The sequence below is a fragment of the Euprymna scolopes genome, chromosome 11 (assembly GCF_053919585.1).
Source record: "Euprymna scolopes isolate OS-2025 chromosome 11, ASM5391958v1, whole genome shotgun sequence".
NCBI lineage: Eukaryota > Metazoa > Mollusca > Cephalopoda > Sepiida > Sepiolidae > Euprymna > Euprymna scolopes.
Window position 1 is genome coordinate 96,879,631 of NC_136492.1, and position 15,557 is coordinate 96,895,187.

The 15,557-nt window shown below is 37.6% G+C and overlaps 1 protein-coding gene across 2 annotated transcripts in view; it reads right to left on the reverse strand.

Annotated features, from left to right (window-relative positions):
* Nucleotides 1-15,557, reverse strand: part of LOC145287977 (uncharacterized protein CXorf58-like) — a 53,435-nt gene that overhangs the window by 3,851 nt on the left and 34,027 nt on the right. For both annotated transcript variants that reach the window (XM_080135953.1, XM_080135952.1), the window contains exons 6-8: nt 14,423-14,554; nt 5,434-5,509; nt 1,704-1,857 (exon numbers count right to left, since the gene is read on the reverse strand). In XM_080135953.1, coding sequence (XP_079992079.1) covers nt 1,704-1,857; nt 5,434-5,509; nt 14,423-14,554 — 362 coding nt within the window. The remainder of the gene's footprint in view (nt 1-1,703; nt 1,858-5,433; nt 5,510-14,422; nt 14,555-15,557) is intronic.

Below are 15,557 nucleotides of genomic sequence, written 5' to 3' on the forward strand. Positions count from 1 at the left end.
ATTTTCACTTTTATAGATATATAGATAGATTCCATGAGTTTTAATTTGTGTGTGTGTGTGTGTGTGTGTGTGTGTGTGTGTGTGTGTGTGTGTGTGTGGAGGGCACTCTGTATTTTATTCCTGACTTTAAAATGATGAAAAACTGTAGATATTTTTAAAGAGAATAGCTTTTCATATGAAAGTTAATACAAATAATCAATCAGAAAGCTATATTTTAACATTTTTTTGATATTCACACAATGTTTTGGTTGATCTAACCTCTGACCTTCTTCAGGTGTATCTTGATGAACTTGAGAATCTTTCTGTCAAATTTAGGAACCTGCATGGAATTTCAAATAGAACCGTCTATTTAATCGACTATAGTAGCATGTTCTTGTTCCATTAGCTATGACTGAGTAGAAGTCCTAAATAGTTCAGAATTGTACACCCACACCAAGGATTGAACCTTCAACTTCCAAAAGTGTTTAATTAACAACCAAATTTTATCAAGTACTTTATCCACTAAATCACAGGTTTTGCAAATTCCTGAGTTTGACAAGATACTCCTCAAGAAGGTTGGAGGTTACATTGAGTGAAATATTGTGAAAGAAATACTCAAGTTGAGAACAGTAGTCCAAATAATCCAAATCATATGAATAATCAGTTTTCGTCTTAAAAATTCAGAAACTTTCATTTCTGTTCATAAAACCAAGACAAACGTTAAAAGAATTATCTAATGTGATTGAGATGGATATCAAAAGATAAAATATAACAATTATATAATTTTTTATAATTTATTTTTCTATTTTGATGTTTTTCTTTGATAAAGCGATGGAGACAGAAATAAAAAGATCTTAAAAATCATGTTGGCAAATCCTGATACAAGATTCATAGATTCCAGAACAGAAAGATTTCCGAGTTCAACAAAATATTCTTGGAGAAAGTCGGAGGTTACATTGTGAGAATAACATCCAAGAAGAGTAACAGAACAGTAATATGATCACTTTTAATAGTGCAAATTATTGATCCTTATCTACAAACTTTTGAAACAAAATATTCTAAGTGAAGCTGACTGGTATTTTTTATATTCAAAGAATCAAATTTTTTTTATTTTCCAAAATATGATTGTACTGTAATGTGAAAATTCATATCACAAAGCTATCAAGATGAGAAATTGTATTATCTGGTTTCAATTTGGAGCAGATTATGAAGTTGTTCTGCTACAAAATCATCCGAAATCAGTAATGAAGGCAGTGCACCATTAAAGATCTGCCTGGATGCATCAAAAGAATATATTTTAGAACTAAAAATGATTAAAAAAATATTTGATAATTGTTTGCCCCTAATACAAGAGATTGAATAAGAAAGTTATATGGTACCTATTTACTATGCCTCCCCACGGGACAGAGTTAGACATCAGGGTCGTTTTTTAACGTGGAGAAAAGGTACAAAAATAAAAATTGTCTCAGTCGTGAAGGACTGATCCTCCACCGAAAGAGAACAAGAAATGGAAGTGCAGCATCTGAAGAACAGATACTACACTTTGATCTTGACCAAAAGGCCAAAGTTTTATTTATTTTTATAGAAAGTTATATTGCAGCTTATGTTGAAAGATTAAAATAAAATTTAAAAAAATAAATTTTCAGGTTATTCTTTAAATGTTTTATAATATGTTTGAGATATTTGATTTCTTTAAAATAAATTTTTTGTAATTTGCTTGTTACCTGAGAGCAGAAATGATTTTGAAGTGCTGCATTTGTATCTCTGCAGTGACAGGCTTCACTAAAAGACTTGGTATCTGTTGTTGGAGTTGTCGAGACACTTTCCCACTGTACAAAAACTGCACTATATCATAGAAAATGGTATAACGTGGTACATCTGAAAAATAATATAACTAGGCACATCTGAAAACTGCTAACAAGAGTTACATCTGAAAAATGGTATGAGATACATCTGATGAATGGTATAATGAGATACATCTGACGAATGATACAATAAGGTACATTTGAAAAATGATACAATAAAATACATTTGAAAAATGATACAATGAGCTACATTTGAAAAATGATACAATGAGCTACATTTGAAAACTGATACAATGAGCTACATTTGAAAAATGATACAATGAGGTACATTTGAAAAATCATACAATGAGGTACATCTGAAAAATGATACAATGAGGTACATTCGAAAAATGATACAATGATGTACATTTGAAAAATAGTAAAAAGTGGTACATTCGAAAAATGATACAATGAGATACATTTGAAAAATCATACAATGAGGTACATTTGAAAAATCATACAATGAGGTACATTCGAAAAATGATACAATGAGCTACATTTGAAAAATAGTAAAAAGTGGTACATTTGAAACATGATACAATGAGATACATTTGAAAAATGATACAATGATGTACATTTGAAAAATGATACAATGAGATACATTTGAAAAATGATACAATGATGTACATTTGAAAAATGATACAATGAGATACATTTGAAAAATGATACAATGATGTACATTTGAAAAATGATACAATGATGTACATTTGAAAAATGATACAATGAGATACATTTGAAAAATGATAAAATGATGTACATTTAAAAAATGATACAATGATGTACATTTGAAAAATGATACAATGAGATACATTTGAAAAATGATACAATGATTTACATTTGAAAAATGATACAATGATGTACATTTGAAAAATGATACAATGAGGTACATTTGAAAAATGATACAATGATGTACATTTGAAAAATGATACAATGAGGTACATTTGAAAAATGATACAATAAGGTACATTTTAAAAATGATACAATGATGTACATTTGAAAAATGATACAATGAGGTACATTTGAAAAATGATACAATAAGGTAGATTTGAATAATGATACAATGAGGTACATTTGAAAAATGATAAAATGATGTACATCTGAAAAATGGTATAATGAGGTACATCTGAAAAATGGTAAAAAGAGGTACATTTGAAAAATGATACAATGAGATACATTTGAAAAATGATACAATGATGTACATTTGAAAAATGATACAATGAGGTACATTTGAAAAATGATACAATGAGGTACATCTGAAAAACAGTATAATGAGGTACATCTGAAAAATGGTTAAAAAGAGGTACATTTGAAAAATGATATAATGAGATACATCTGAAAAATGATATAATGAGGTACATCTGAAAATGGTAAAAAGAGATACATTTGAAAAATGATACAATGAGGTATATTTGAAAAATAATATAATGAGGTACATTTGAAAAATGATAAAAAGAGGTACATTTGAAAACTAATATAATGAGATTCATCTGAAAAATAATATACTGATGTAATTTCTTCAAAGTCCTCAAAATATATGTTAATTGCTTGTTATGTTGTGAGTTTTTTGGAAAGTTTGAAAGAAAAATTTTATTCTACAGCAACCAGCCCGAACTGACCAACCAAATGAAGGTTAATTCACTCTTTTGTACAACAGAGGCGCCACTGAACCAAACGGAGGTTAATCCCTTATTCTTTTGTACAGCAGTGGTGCCACCAAACAAAGTGACGGTTAATCCATTCTCTTGTACAGCAGAAGTGCCGCCAAACCAAGTGAAGGGTAATCCACTCTTTTGTATAGCAGAGGCGCACTGTGGGATCTCAGATGCTTAGAAGAGTTCATTTGGATTTACCTGAGTTGTGAATTGAGTCTTATTAGGACTTGGCGACCCATGAAGGTTGCCAAGAACATTACGAGAATTATCTGAGTTTGATCCTTGACATGACTTAATGAAAGAGGTTGCGACTTGGATAGGGTTATAGTAATATCTTTCTTTTAAAACAAAATTCAGTCTCAAACCAATGAGGGTAACAAGAGGGGCAGTTTTTTTTTAAGATTATCATTTCCCAGCATATGGGTCGCTTTTTTGAGTCATCTTACTTTTCATCAATTTAATGTCTATAATTTTCATTTCATCCCCTAAGGGAATGAATTCCTTTTTCTCTCGATATGTGTCAACCATACCTGATTTTTTCAATTTCTCTATGTATTATAGCTTTTTGGTGTTCCACTAGCCTGACTTTTGTCAGCAAATCTCAGTTTTGTAGAGGTTTCCACATTTACACAAAATCTCATACACAGGTTTTTGTCATTACGAAACTACCTCAATCTAGAAAGATTTCTCCATCACTGACCAAGGAGAGGATAAATGAAATGCAGTATCACAACAACTACTATACAAAAGGTCAAGGAAATTTTTGAAAAAAATATTTTCTGTGTACTTTTTTAATACAATTATTATTTCAAATTAACTTTAGCAACCATGAATTATATTTTTTAAAATATTTCTTAAGATATTAAATTTTAATTTAATCATTATGTGGTTGATTAAAATAACAAAAAATTCGAAAGTCAGAAAAGCCAAAATTGTATGAAGTATTAAAAAAATCTAATCTGAAACTTTTTTTTTTAATACTGCAACAAATGGATAGAAAATTATCCCAAAATGGTTGTTTAATTTGGGTTATATTGGATAACTTTTCCTAATGTTTATATAATTAAAGTGTGTATTTCTCAATACAAAATGTGTATTTCTCAATAGATTTTAACTTGGAAAGATTCTTCATATAATTTAGTGACTTTATGTCGACCTGTGTTTGTCTGCAGAATGTTTTGCTTGTTTACAGAATGCGGTGTGCAAAAGTCAAGATAAAAGTGATGTCAACTGAAAGCTGCACCCCCCTTGTTTCTCTCGTCAACTGGGGTATTTATACCTTACTTGTTCCCTAAATTCCATGTTATAAAGTATATTATGAATAGTTTCTGACTTTTAGCCGAACACACAGAGACAGAATTATGTCTTTATTTTACATAATACAATTAAATAAAGTAAATATGTACAAACATTAAAAAAGTAAATAATAGTGACAAAAATTTTAAAAAAATAAGATAAATCTCCAGACCAGTGCAGTGGATAAAGTACTTTGTAAGTTTTTCTGGCCAAAACATGGCGACTTTTACAACTGACGAAGGTTGGAGGTTACATCGACTGAAACGTTGTGCAGATAACACTCAAGCTGAGAACAATTGTCCGATTAATCTAAATAATGCATACTTCGGATTTCTATCCAATCATCAAATTTATTCAGAGCTCAAGTTGAAACAGCTTTTACACATTGAAATTATGAAACATTTGGTAAAAGATTTTGATCGATTTTGATCAATGCAAATGAGCTTAATAATTTAACATAGAAAAGCTTCTCTATATAAATTGAAATATCAGTTTTGCTTTATAGATGTTGTTGTGATCTTATTCATACTACTTTGTTGCCCTGCTTATCTACTATTCTATATAGAAAACAATCCATTTTGTCTGAAATTTTATTTCATGTGCTAAATTCCCTCACATTGGAATGATACAAGACCTTCTTAGCTAAGATGTTAAGTACTTACCAGCTAAGGTTAGCAATCTCCAAAAATTACTTTTGCCACCAAATTTTGCAGGAGTTTCATCCAAATTGGCTAAATACTGAAAATAAAACATAATATATAGTTAACACAATTAGTTAATTTTCTTATTGTACAAACAGTTTAAAATGAATTAATTTTTGCGAAACATATTTAAAAATTTTATGCAGTTGAAAATTAAAATTATTTTTAAATTCTTCTCTACTTATTACTTATCATTACTGTTGCTTGGAAATGTATGACATTGTTTAATCTCTTGTTTGTAAAATATTGATTAATCAAGACTTCACATCAGTTAGGAGGAAGTCGGTTCAACCCACCTAGAATGAAAAAAAAATTTTTTTTTAATTATTTTTTTCAATTTTTTATTTTTAGCAGACTACAGCTGGGTAACAATATTTGTTCCACTCATAATTCATAAACAGTTATACATCTATTAACAAAATTGTAAAAATAGTAAGTTCCCTAGGGAAATATACAAGTAAACGTTCCTATCGTCTTTATATCAAATTTGCATATGTGTTTATGGTGTGTACTAACATACTAAGTACATTAGCTGAAAATAGAGAGCCATTTTTTTCTCTAAATGTTCTCAGCGTGGTTGAATCAACATAGAATCAAACGAGAAGACAACAGAAATAGTTAAATAAAAAAATTGGTGAATTGGTCAGTTAATTATAATGGACAGCTAATCAAAAGAATTAAATTGTTTTTTGTAAATTCAAGAATGAAAAATATTTTAGCATGTATTTTGTGTCATTAAAATGTATAGGAAATAAACGTTGACAAACTTAGCTTTAGTATAACAATAGATTATATTGTTTTATTATTCAATTATCTTTACTAAGACATGATTTTATGGTGACAGAGATGACAGGGCAGACATACAAATACATAGATAAGAAGTTCAGCTGAATTCTCAAACTACCATTCTAAACACGTTGTGAACAACGGAAAGACATCACAACTATTTTCTTGCGTTACAAATTTACAAAAATATACTATTGCCTGATAAAAAATATCTTAAACAAGAAGAAACGTTTTTCAAAAGTAAACAAGAATCTGTTGCTGCTGCTGATGATGATGACGACGACGACGACGACAACAATGATGATGACGATGATGATGATGATGATGATGATGATGATGATGAAAACAAATCCACTTGGTGCATGAATTTGTGACTCAATTTTAAAATAAAATAAAAAAACGAATTGAAATTAAGATTTTCTACAGATTGTAAGGTTTCCGAGTCGACTATCGTCGTAGTCGTCGTTCTTCCTCCGGTGCGTGCGTGCGTGCTCTATATATACTACTAATCAGACGACGGTGTCACTCTTTTGTGTGTCCCGTCTTAATGGTCGTTCCTATTCTCTACATGCCCTCCCCCACCATGTGACCACACTACCGTCGTTTTGTGGTCATGTGACTGGAGAATTCCGTGTAGTAGTGAGTTGGTCCTTGCATTTGAGGGGAAAGTGGCCTTGGTGCTCGTGTTACCCTCATGCTGCGTCATGGGACCGGACTCGTCTGCATTGGCTTGTGGTTGATCGGATCTTGGTCCACCTCCATATCTGTTTCTGATGTGTCACAATCAGCTTCTTCCACCTCCATCATCTCATGCATGTTGTACGGTGGTTTGCTGTCCTCCCTTCTTGGTGTTTGGGGAGGTGGTTGATGGGGTTGTTGAGTGGGTGGATACTCCGGCGTATCCTGAGGAAACGGCGATTGCGTAATGTGATCCTGCCGCTACCATCCAACTGTATCCTGTACTGCCTGTTACCCATTGTCTCGACGACTCTCCCAGTTTTCGCCCATCGTCGTGGATTTGGTCCCTCCTGATTCTGCACCTGCACAAACTCGCCGACTCGGAGCTGTTGGAGGGGGCGGCTGTGTATGTCGTACTGTTCTTTGTTAAGTACGTGCCTTTTCGCCATCGCCCTCTCTCTCAAATCTCTGGTCTCCGTCCAATGCTTGTAAATGCAGTATTTTTGCGAAGTGCGGGGAGATGGCCCCTTACTGTTCGACCATATAGTATTTCCACCGGCGACAATCCAAGGTCCTGACTGGGCGTATTCCTATGAGTCATCATCGCCCGTGCTGCCCGATCATGATGTAGGTGTCCGTAGCCATCAACGCAGTCCATCAGCATTCTTTTGGCTGTTTTTACGGCCAGTTCAGCTCGGCCATTACTCTGGAGGTAATGTGCAGATGATATGCGCCTTTTTACGCCCCAGTCTTCTAAGAACGATTTGTATTCTAGTGAATCGAATGGTGGCCCTCCATCGGATGATATTTCCTCCGGCGCACCATACGTGCAAAACCAAACCCTCAGGGCGTTACACACCGCTGCAACCCTTCCTGATGGTAGTGGTGCGACCTCAATCCAACCGGTATATCGGTCCGCGTATACCATGTAACTTTTCCCGTGCATATCTAGCAAGTCAGTGACTGTCTTTTGAAATGGTAATTCCGGGTTTATGGGTGGCATTAGTGGTTCCCTAGGCTGGGATGGGGCGATTGAATTGCAATTCCGACATTGCGCCCTTGTTTGTCGGATGCTGGCGTCTAAACCAGGCCAAAATAACCGTTGTCTGGCGTTAGCCAACATACCATTCGCCCCTTGATGGGTGGAGTGTAATGCCTCTAACACCTCGGCTCTAAGCCGTTTTGGTATCAAAATTTTGTCCCCTTTTATGGGTACCCCTTCCAGACAATATAGTTGGTCTGCCATCGGCCAGAATTGCCGGATTTCTGGTGGTAGTTCGTGGCGTGACCTTGGGAACCCGTCTTGAATGTATGACGCCAACGTTCGGCACTCATCGGTGGCTGCAGCTGCGACTATCCTATCCCAGGTGATCGCTCGGAACTTGGGGTCATGTGCGTATGCAGCTATGATGGATGCTTGTATACTCCCCTCGATTTGCTGGGAAGTGTCAGTGCCCTTTAGTCTGCTGTGTCTTGACGGCGCCGGGTATCAGGATGTGCAGTCCGGTGCTGCGTTGAGTTTCCCAGGAACATGCCTAATCTGGAACCTGTACATCAACGACCGCTCCTTGAATGAGAACAGGCGGGGATTTTTTATATTCTCAAGGATCTGATCCGAGAAAATTTTCACTAGGGGCTGGTGGTCCACGGTGACCAATAGGTCTGGGGATCCCAGGATGAACATCCTACAAGACTCCAAGCCATAAATCAGCACTAGAGCCTCCCCCTCTATAGGGGAATAACGAGATTCTGCATCTTTCGTGAAGCGAGACCCGGCCAAAATCATCTTCCAGTGGTCCTTACCACAGTTGGGACCTAATTCCGTTGGGCATTGGCAATGCTTCTGGAATAGAAAATACCCAATGCCAACCTTACTGAAGTCGGTTGAAAGGCAGGTCGCTCTGTTCATATCGAAGGTTTTCACCCCTTCTTCGATTTTCTGAACGATATTCCTCTTCGACTCTTTGAAAAGTCTATTCAATGTGTCATCCCAGTAAAATTTACGGTTCTTTGTCCGCAGCAACTCTCGAAAAGGGGCCATTATATCGGCCTGTGCATATGTATACGACACCTGGTTAACTAAACCAAACCAGGACCTGATACCAGTAATGCTCGTTGGGGTCGGGAAATTGAGAATAGCCTCCGTCATTTTTTTAGTTGGCTTCACGCCGTCCGAGGTTATCACAAAGCCGGCAAATTCAACTTCATCGTCAGCAAATTGAAATTTGTCAGGGTTAAAGACTATCCCACTTTTACCACAATGGGTAATATAGTCCACAGTATGCCAGAAAGCCAATTCTAAGGACCTGTCCCATAGGAGTGTGTCGTCTATACACCGGGTCTTTCGAGGCATGTCAACTGTGATGTCATCGAACCGGCGCGTGTACCCGTCCCCGGATGCGTGAAAACCCTGGGGAGCCCTGAGATACCGATAACGACCCCATTCCGTTATGAACGTGGTCGCGTCCCGGGCTTTTGGGGAGAGTGGCAGACTATGGTACCCATTCCATGCGTCCAAGACAGTCTTTTTGGTTTGGGCAGGCACCACGGACACCTGATTAAAAGGGGACGGTGTGTGATGAGTCTCTCTAATCGTTGCTGCATTCAATTTTTGTAGGTCTACCGTCCTTCTTGGTGACCCGTCTTTCTTTGGAGCGACTACCATCCTTGAACACCAGATCATAGGTGTGCCTGCTGGTACCGGTTCGATAATACCCAACGCAACATCTCGATCCAAATCATCCTTAACAGTTTTCTTCCAGTGATGCGGGACTGGAATGGGTGTGTGTATGGCCGATGGTTTCGCCCCTGGGGTAAAAGTTATATCCAGCGGCCTCCCTAACATGACTTGTAACGGTTGATGGGGGCAGGTGTTGAATGCGCTGGACTTAAAGTGTTCACGTAACCACTTCTCTAACCGTTTCCTATTATCTCCAGTGGGGGTAAACGGGATCCTCGCTGGCTTGTCCGGGACGGATTCTCTTTTCGGACATCCACACGGTGCTGTCCCACTTTCTGAAGCCGATAAATCGGCCTTTGATACTCAATGCGGGAAGTCGCAATTGATTACTCCTAGGTCTTTGAGGGCCGATTCTGACAAGTAGAATCCTGACGTGTTTTCTGAAACGTAGACCACTTGTCGCGTTTCCTTCTGACCGAGCTTAATCTGAGTCAGGACCACCCCCTTGATATCTAGGGGTTCGTCTGTGATTCCCCGTATCCTGTGGGTGGTAGGTATCAGGATCCTGTTGGTGCACCCTAATATTTTCAATATTTCTGGGCCACTCGAACACGTCTGGGCACCGGTATCTGCAATGGCCTGGATGCGGTGTTTTCGACGGCTTACTCCCTTATCCAAAGCGCACCCGAATTTAGCCTGGGACTCTGGTATCAGGGACACATCGACCATTAATGAGGGTGGTGGCTCAGGGGGACTTCTCCTGAACCCACCACTGCTCCATGCAAGGTGTGGCACTGCTGCTATTCTACCTTTTTGATTGTAACATGCCGGTGCCCCCTCCATTCTGCTGCCGAAAATATTCGATTGACGTGTGGCATCGTTTGTTGACTCCGCCGTCGACCTCTCCTGTTTCCGGCACACTCTTTGTAAGTGGCCTGTGACGCCACAATTAAAACATTTTAGCCCCCTCGCTGGGCAGTTCTTCCGCCCTTTTAACCCACTGGGGTGTGAGGTCCTCCCACACCCTTCACAAGGACTATTCTGAGGGGTTTTGAGCGGCTGCTCCTTCCGAGATGGTTTTTTCTCGGTTGTTAGTAGGCCAAAAGTCGAGTGTCCCTCTGAGCCTCGTTGCAACTGAGGAGCAGACGTCTCTGTAGTTTCTAAACTAACTAGCCTGTGAAGCTTCTGCTCCACAGTGGTTAGAATATTTGCTTCGGCCAGCAATTTACACTGGTACTCCGCATTTGCCAGACCGGCTACGAGTTGGCCAGCTACCATATCCTCCGAATAGTTTACGGCTTGCCGGCAGTTCTCGTTGGGGCACAGAACCATGAAATTGCAAAACCGTGCCTGGGACCGAGGCTTTGCCAAGAACTGTGCGGGTCCCTCCCCCGTCTGTTGTCTGATGTTATGAAATTTATGTCAATGCACCTCCAGGTGTAGACCTTTCACCGCAATGAACTGTATATGCCTTAAGAGTTGTTCCTCTGTGACAGAATTGAGGGTTTCAGGCCCAACTAAGTCAAATAAAAGTTTATTTACCTCATTTGAGCAGGCTGTCCTTAGTTCATTGTGGATTTCCACGGGGTCGGTAAGGCCGCACATTTGTTTGTATCGGGCCCACGAGTCGATGAAAAGCGCCCAGTCCGCGTCGGTGAATCCATGTTCGATACGTGGCCGGTCTGGTTTCTTGGTGTTAGACCGACTCGAGGCACTCCCTCCGCGAAGCTCATTGTTTTCTCTTTGCAGATTTATTATTTGTTGAATCAACTGCATGTATTGGCCGTCCTCGTGTTGTCCTGACGCCATTATACTCCAAAAATCGTGCAAAAGAAATTATGTTGAAAAATAAATCCTGTTCGTAGCGCCATGTAAGGTTTCCGAGTCGACTATCGTCGTAGTCGTCGTTCTTCCTCCGGTGCGTGCGTGCGTGCGTGCGTGCTCTATATATACTACTAATTAGACGACGGTGTCACTCTTTTGTGTGTCCCGTCTTAATGGTCGTTCCTATTCTCTACACAGATTTCAAGTTTATCTTTTACAATTATATCGCGAGGTATCTGTTTAGCTCAGATCACCTCATAAACAACATTTTATATTCTTTATGACTTAAAAGTTAAAAATGGTAACATGCAGTTCGGGGATAGGAACAAAAGTACACATGGCAGTCTAATTCATGCCTGCTAGTAGCAAATAAAAATGTCACTTTATTCTGATTTTATGACAATATGAGGGGGCGTGCAATAAGTAATGCCTCTGACCCACTTCCAGTTGTCTGATCTAGCTGAAATTTTGCATGTGCAATAATTTATATCTCTACGGGTTATGTGGCAAATTACAGCTCTGAACTAATTGTGGTTTCTGTTTTACAGGTGTTTGAACTGAGTCAGTTGTGAAATGGAGTATATTGAATGTCGAGCAGTGATCCGGTTGTTGTATTTGAAAGTACGCACACCACAGGAGACTTTTGATGAAATGAAAGAAACTTATGGTGATAATGCCCCATCATATGATCTTGTAAAATGTTGGCATCGTGAATTCAAACATGGCCGGAAGTCTGTGGAAACAGCTCCCAGACCTGGTCGCCCCCCTTCTGCCATTAATGAGGTATCTGTCCGTCAAGTTGAGGCTGTCATTTTGGAAGATTGGCACATTACTATTCGCCAAATAACCCAAGATGTCAAGATCAGTACAGGGTCTGTGGAAACTATCATTCATGACCATTTGCATATGCATAAGGTGTCTGCCAGATGGATTCCCAGGTTGCTCACACCATTCCAGAAGCGAGAACGCATCGAGTGATCGAGGATGAATTTGGAGATGTGCCAAGAAGAGGAGTCAAAGTTTTTCAAAAGACTGATTACACAGGATGAAACCTGGGTCCATCACTATGATCCAGAGACCAAAGCCCAGTCAATGCAGTGGAAGCACTTGAGCTCACCACCTCCAAAGAAGGCAAGGGTGCACCCCTCCGCTGGCAAGGTCATGCTCACAATCTTCTGTGACCAGGACGGAGTAGTGATGACAGATTTCCTAGCAAAGGGTACCACAATTACAGGAGCCTATTATGCTTCACTTTTGAGGAAATTAAGGCAAGCTATCAAAATCAAGAGGCGGGGCAAGATCAGCAAACGTACCCTCCTCCTGCAGGACTTAGCTCCGGTCCACAACTCGCATGTCGCCAGATAAGAAGCACGGGCGTGTGGTTATGAAATCCTCCCCCATCCTCCCTACTCTTCTGACCTTGCATCCTCTGACTTTCACCTCTTCCCAGCCATGAAGTTGTTTTTGAAAGGAAAGTGTTTCCCAGATGATGCAGCCTTGATTTCTGAAGTCACATCATGGTTGGAGGACCAACCTGGGGTGTTCTACAAAAACGGTCTTCAGAGCTGCATGAAACGATGGGAGAAATGCATAACTCTGGGTGGTTCCTATGTAGAGAAAGACTAATAACTGTGCCACGTTTCATTGCTCTACTGCTATGAGAAGTGGGTCACGGGCATTACTTATTGCACGGCCCTCATATATTTTTGATAAATATTTTACAATATATTTCATTAACTCAGTTCTTAATATCTATCATATTCTATACTAAAACACAAGCTTGATAAGCTTAATTGAAAAAAATATACATATGAACTAAAAAATATACATATGTTGGTAAATTTCTGAAAATTTTATGCATTATTTCAAACAAATTATTTTAGGTTTAATTTTTTTTGTTTTTTGCATCAATTTTTTATGTTATTTAATGCTAAATTTAATCATTTTGGTAAAGGTGCCTACTCTTTGTATTCTTAATATCTTAAAATATTCATTTATTCACTGGTTGAGAATTGCATTTTATGGCATGCTAAACTTTGTTAGATCATTTTAGGCTGAAGTCACACATGACGAACGGTTTGTAGGTGAATTTGTTTTGTAGACATATTTTGCAAATAATTAGTCAGTAAATATTGGATAGAACCATGATAAGTATTACTACTCTGGGTCAGAGTGAACCTGGGATGAATGACAATCAAGAAGTAATCCAACTCTTATCAAAGCTACTAAATTGTGATCTCACCAGCGGATAAAGTGTCTATTGTAATATTAATTTTTATTAACAAATGTTGATCCTAAGGCATTGTCGTCATCTTTCATTGTGATGGTCTTGTTACATTCCATTTTTGCCTACATCAGATTTAGTTTTTATAAGTATCTGAGTTCAATTATGAGGTGAATAGGAAAGTGTGAGTGAAAGGCCAATCCAAAAAGAGGAATCATATAATTGCATAGCATGCTAGGAGTTTTTGGAGAAAACTGAAGATTTAAAGACAGTAGTCAGATGAGAGATGCCTTAAGGAGTGAACGATTAAATGTAAAATTATGTAGGTCTAAGAAAGGCGAGACATTGCTCTCTCTCTCTCTCTCTCTCTCTCTCTCTCTCTCTCTCACTCCCTCCCCCTATCTATCTCTCTCTCTCTCCCTCTCTCTCTCTCTCACTCCCTCTCTCAAAGCATATATTCTGGTATATAAAAAAGAACTATATTTGGGGTACAAATGTCTTTGTACAGAGCCATTATTGAGAAACAACAATCTGTATGAAACTCTTTTTTATCAGATAGATTCCTAAGCACCAAAGCAGAAAAAACTGTGAAAAGAATTCTTCAGATTATCTTGTCATTTTCACATCCATTCCAGAGGAAATTGAGACGAGTATCAAACAATAACTGTACTTTATGGCATATCATCATTATTGGTTTCCATCACTTTTACTATGTTATGTTTTAGGTTCAATTGAAGAAGTAAGAAAATGAAACAAACCTGCATGTAATCTTTCAATGTTATGACATTTAATTCATCAGTGATTCGGTTAGTGCTTTCCTGCATAGCATCATGAAGTATATTCTCAAAGAAAATCCGATTTCCCATCATTTTCAAAGAATCTTCAGTTGCCTGAAATGTTGTTAATCAAATGCATATTTTATTATAAGACACTGAAGAGATAGACTTCAACATCAAAAATGTAATATTGCATACTTTCACACATTTTTATATATCTATCATCACAAAAAGTTTAATTACATTAAGTTATTGTAAAAGTTCACAACATTATTGCCCAATAGTTGTAGAAATTTTGGTACTCGTGCAGTATTTGATCTGGTTCCTTTGGATTTTCTGTATATCATGGGCCAGGCTCAACTGGCAATCACCGGATTAAACCGAGCATTGTTCAAATGTTGAAATGCTAAAACAACATTTTTTTTTTGTTTCTTGTATAAAAAAAATGTAATGTTTTAATTATTTTTGGAGTGAAGAGGGAATATTTTTTCTGTTTATATTTTTATTTAATGGCTGAGCATTTGATCAGCCAATAAAAAATCACCATTGAAATGGAAGCAGACGACTTTCAAATTGTAAGAAATTGAATGAAAAAAAATAAACAAATTTAGTTTTAAACCCCCCAAATTATCTGTTACTTCATTTGGCTTAATCCAGTAATTGCCGGTCAAGCTCAAGACATGATTGATGGAAAATTCCAAGGATCTGGGTCAAATACTGCAAGAGTACCGTAATTTTTCATCCTTTGATGTTAGTGTATTATTATTGCTGCTAGTGTGCTCATAAGTAAAAAGTTAAATGGTTAATCATAGTCGAGAACAATACAGAAGCTTCATTTTCGTTAGTTACTATACTGAGGTGTAGGGGAGGCCGCCACTTCTTTCCCAGGACTACTCCACTTATTCTTGATCCTCACCTGATAGCGCTGAGTGTTTCAAAAGAATGAATCAAGTACCATCTTTTAAGTTTTTGGCACAATTCAACTGAGAATTGAACCATGATCTCCATTAAGTCAAATGGGCCCATGATGTATACTCTTCATTAATTCTATGTATTGTATAATTAACTGTTACATAGGTGTGTAGATTAAATAATTTTTAAGATTAAATAATGTTCT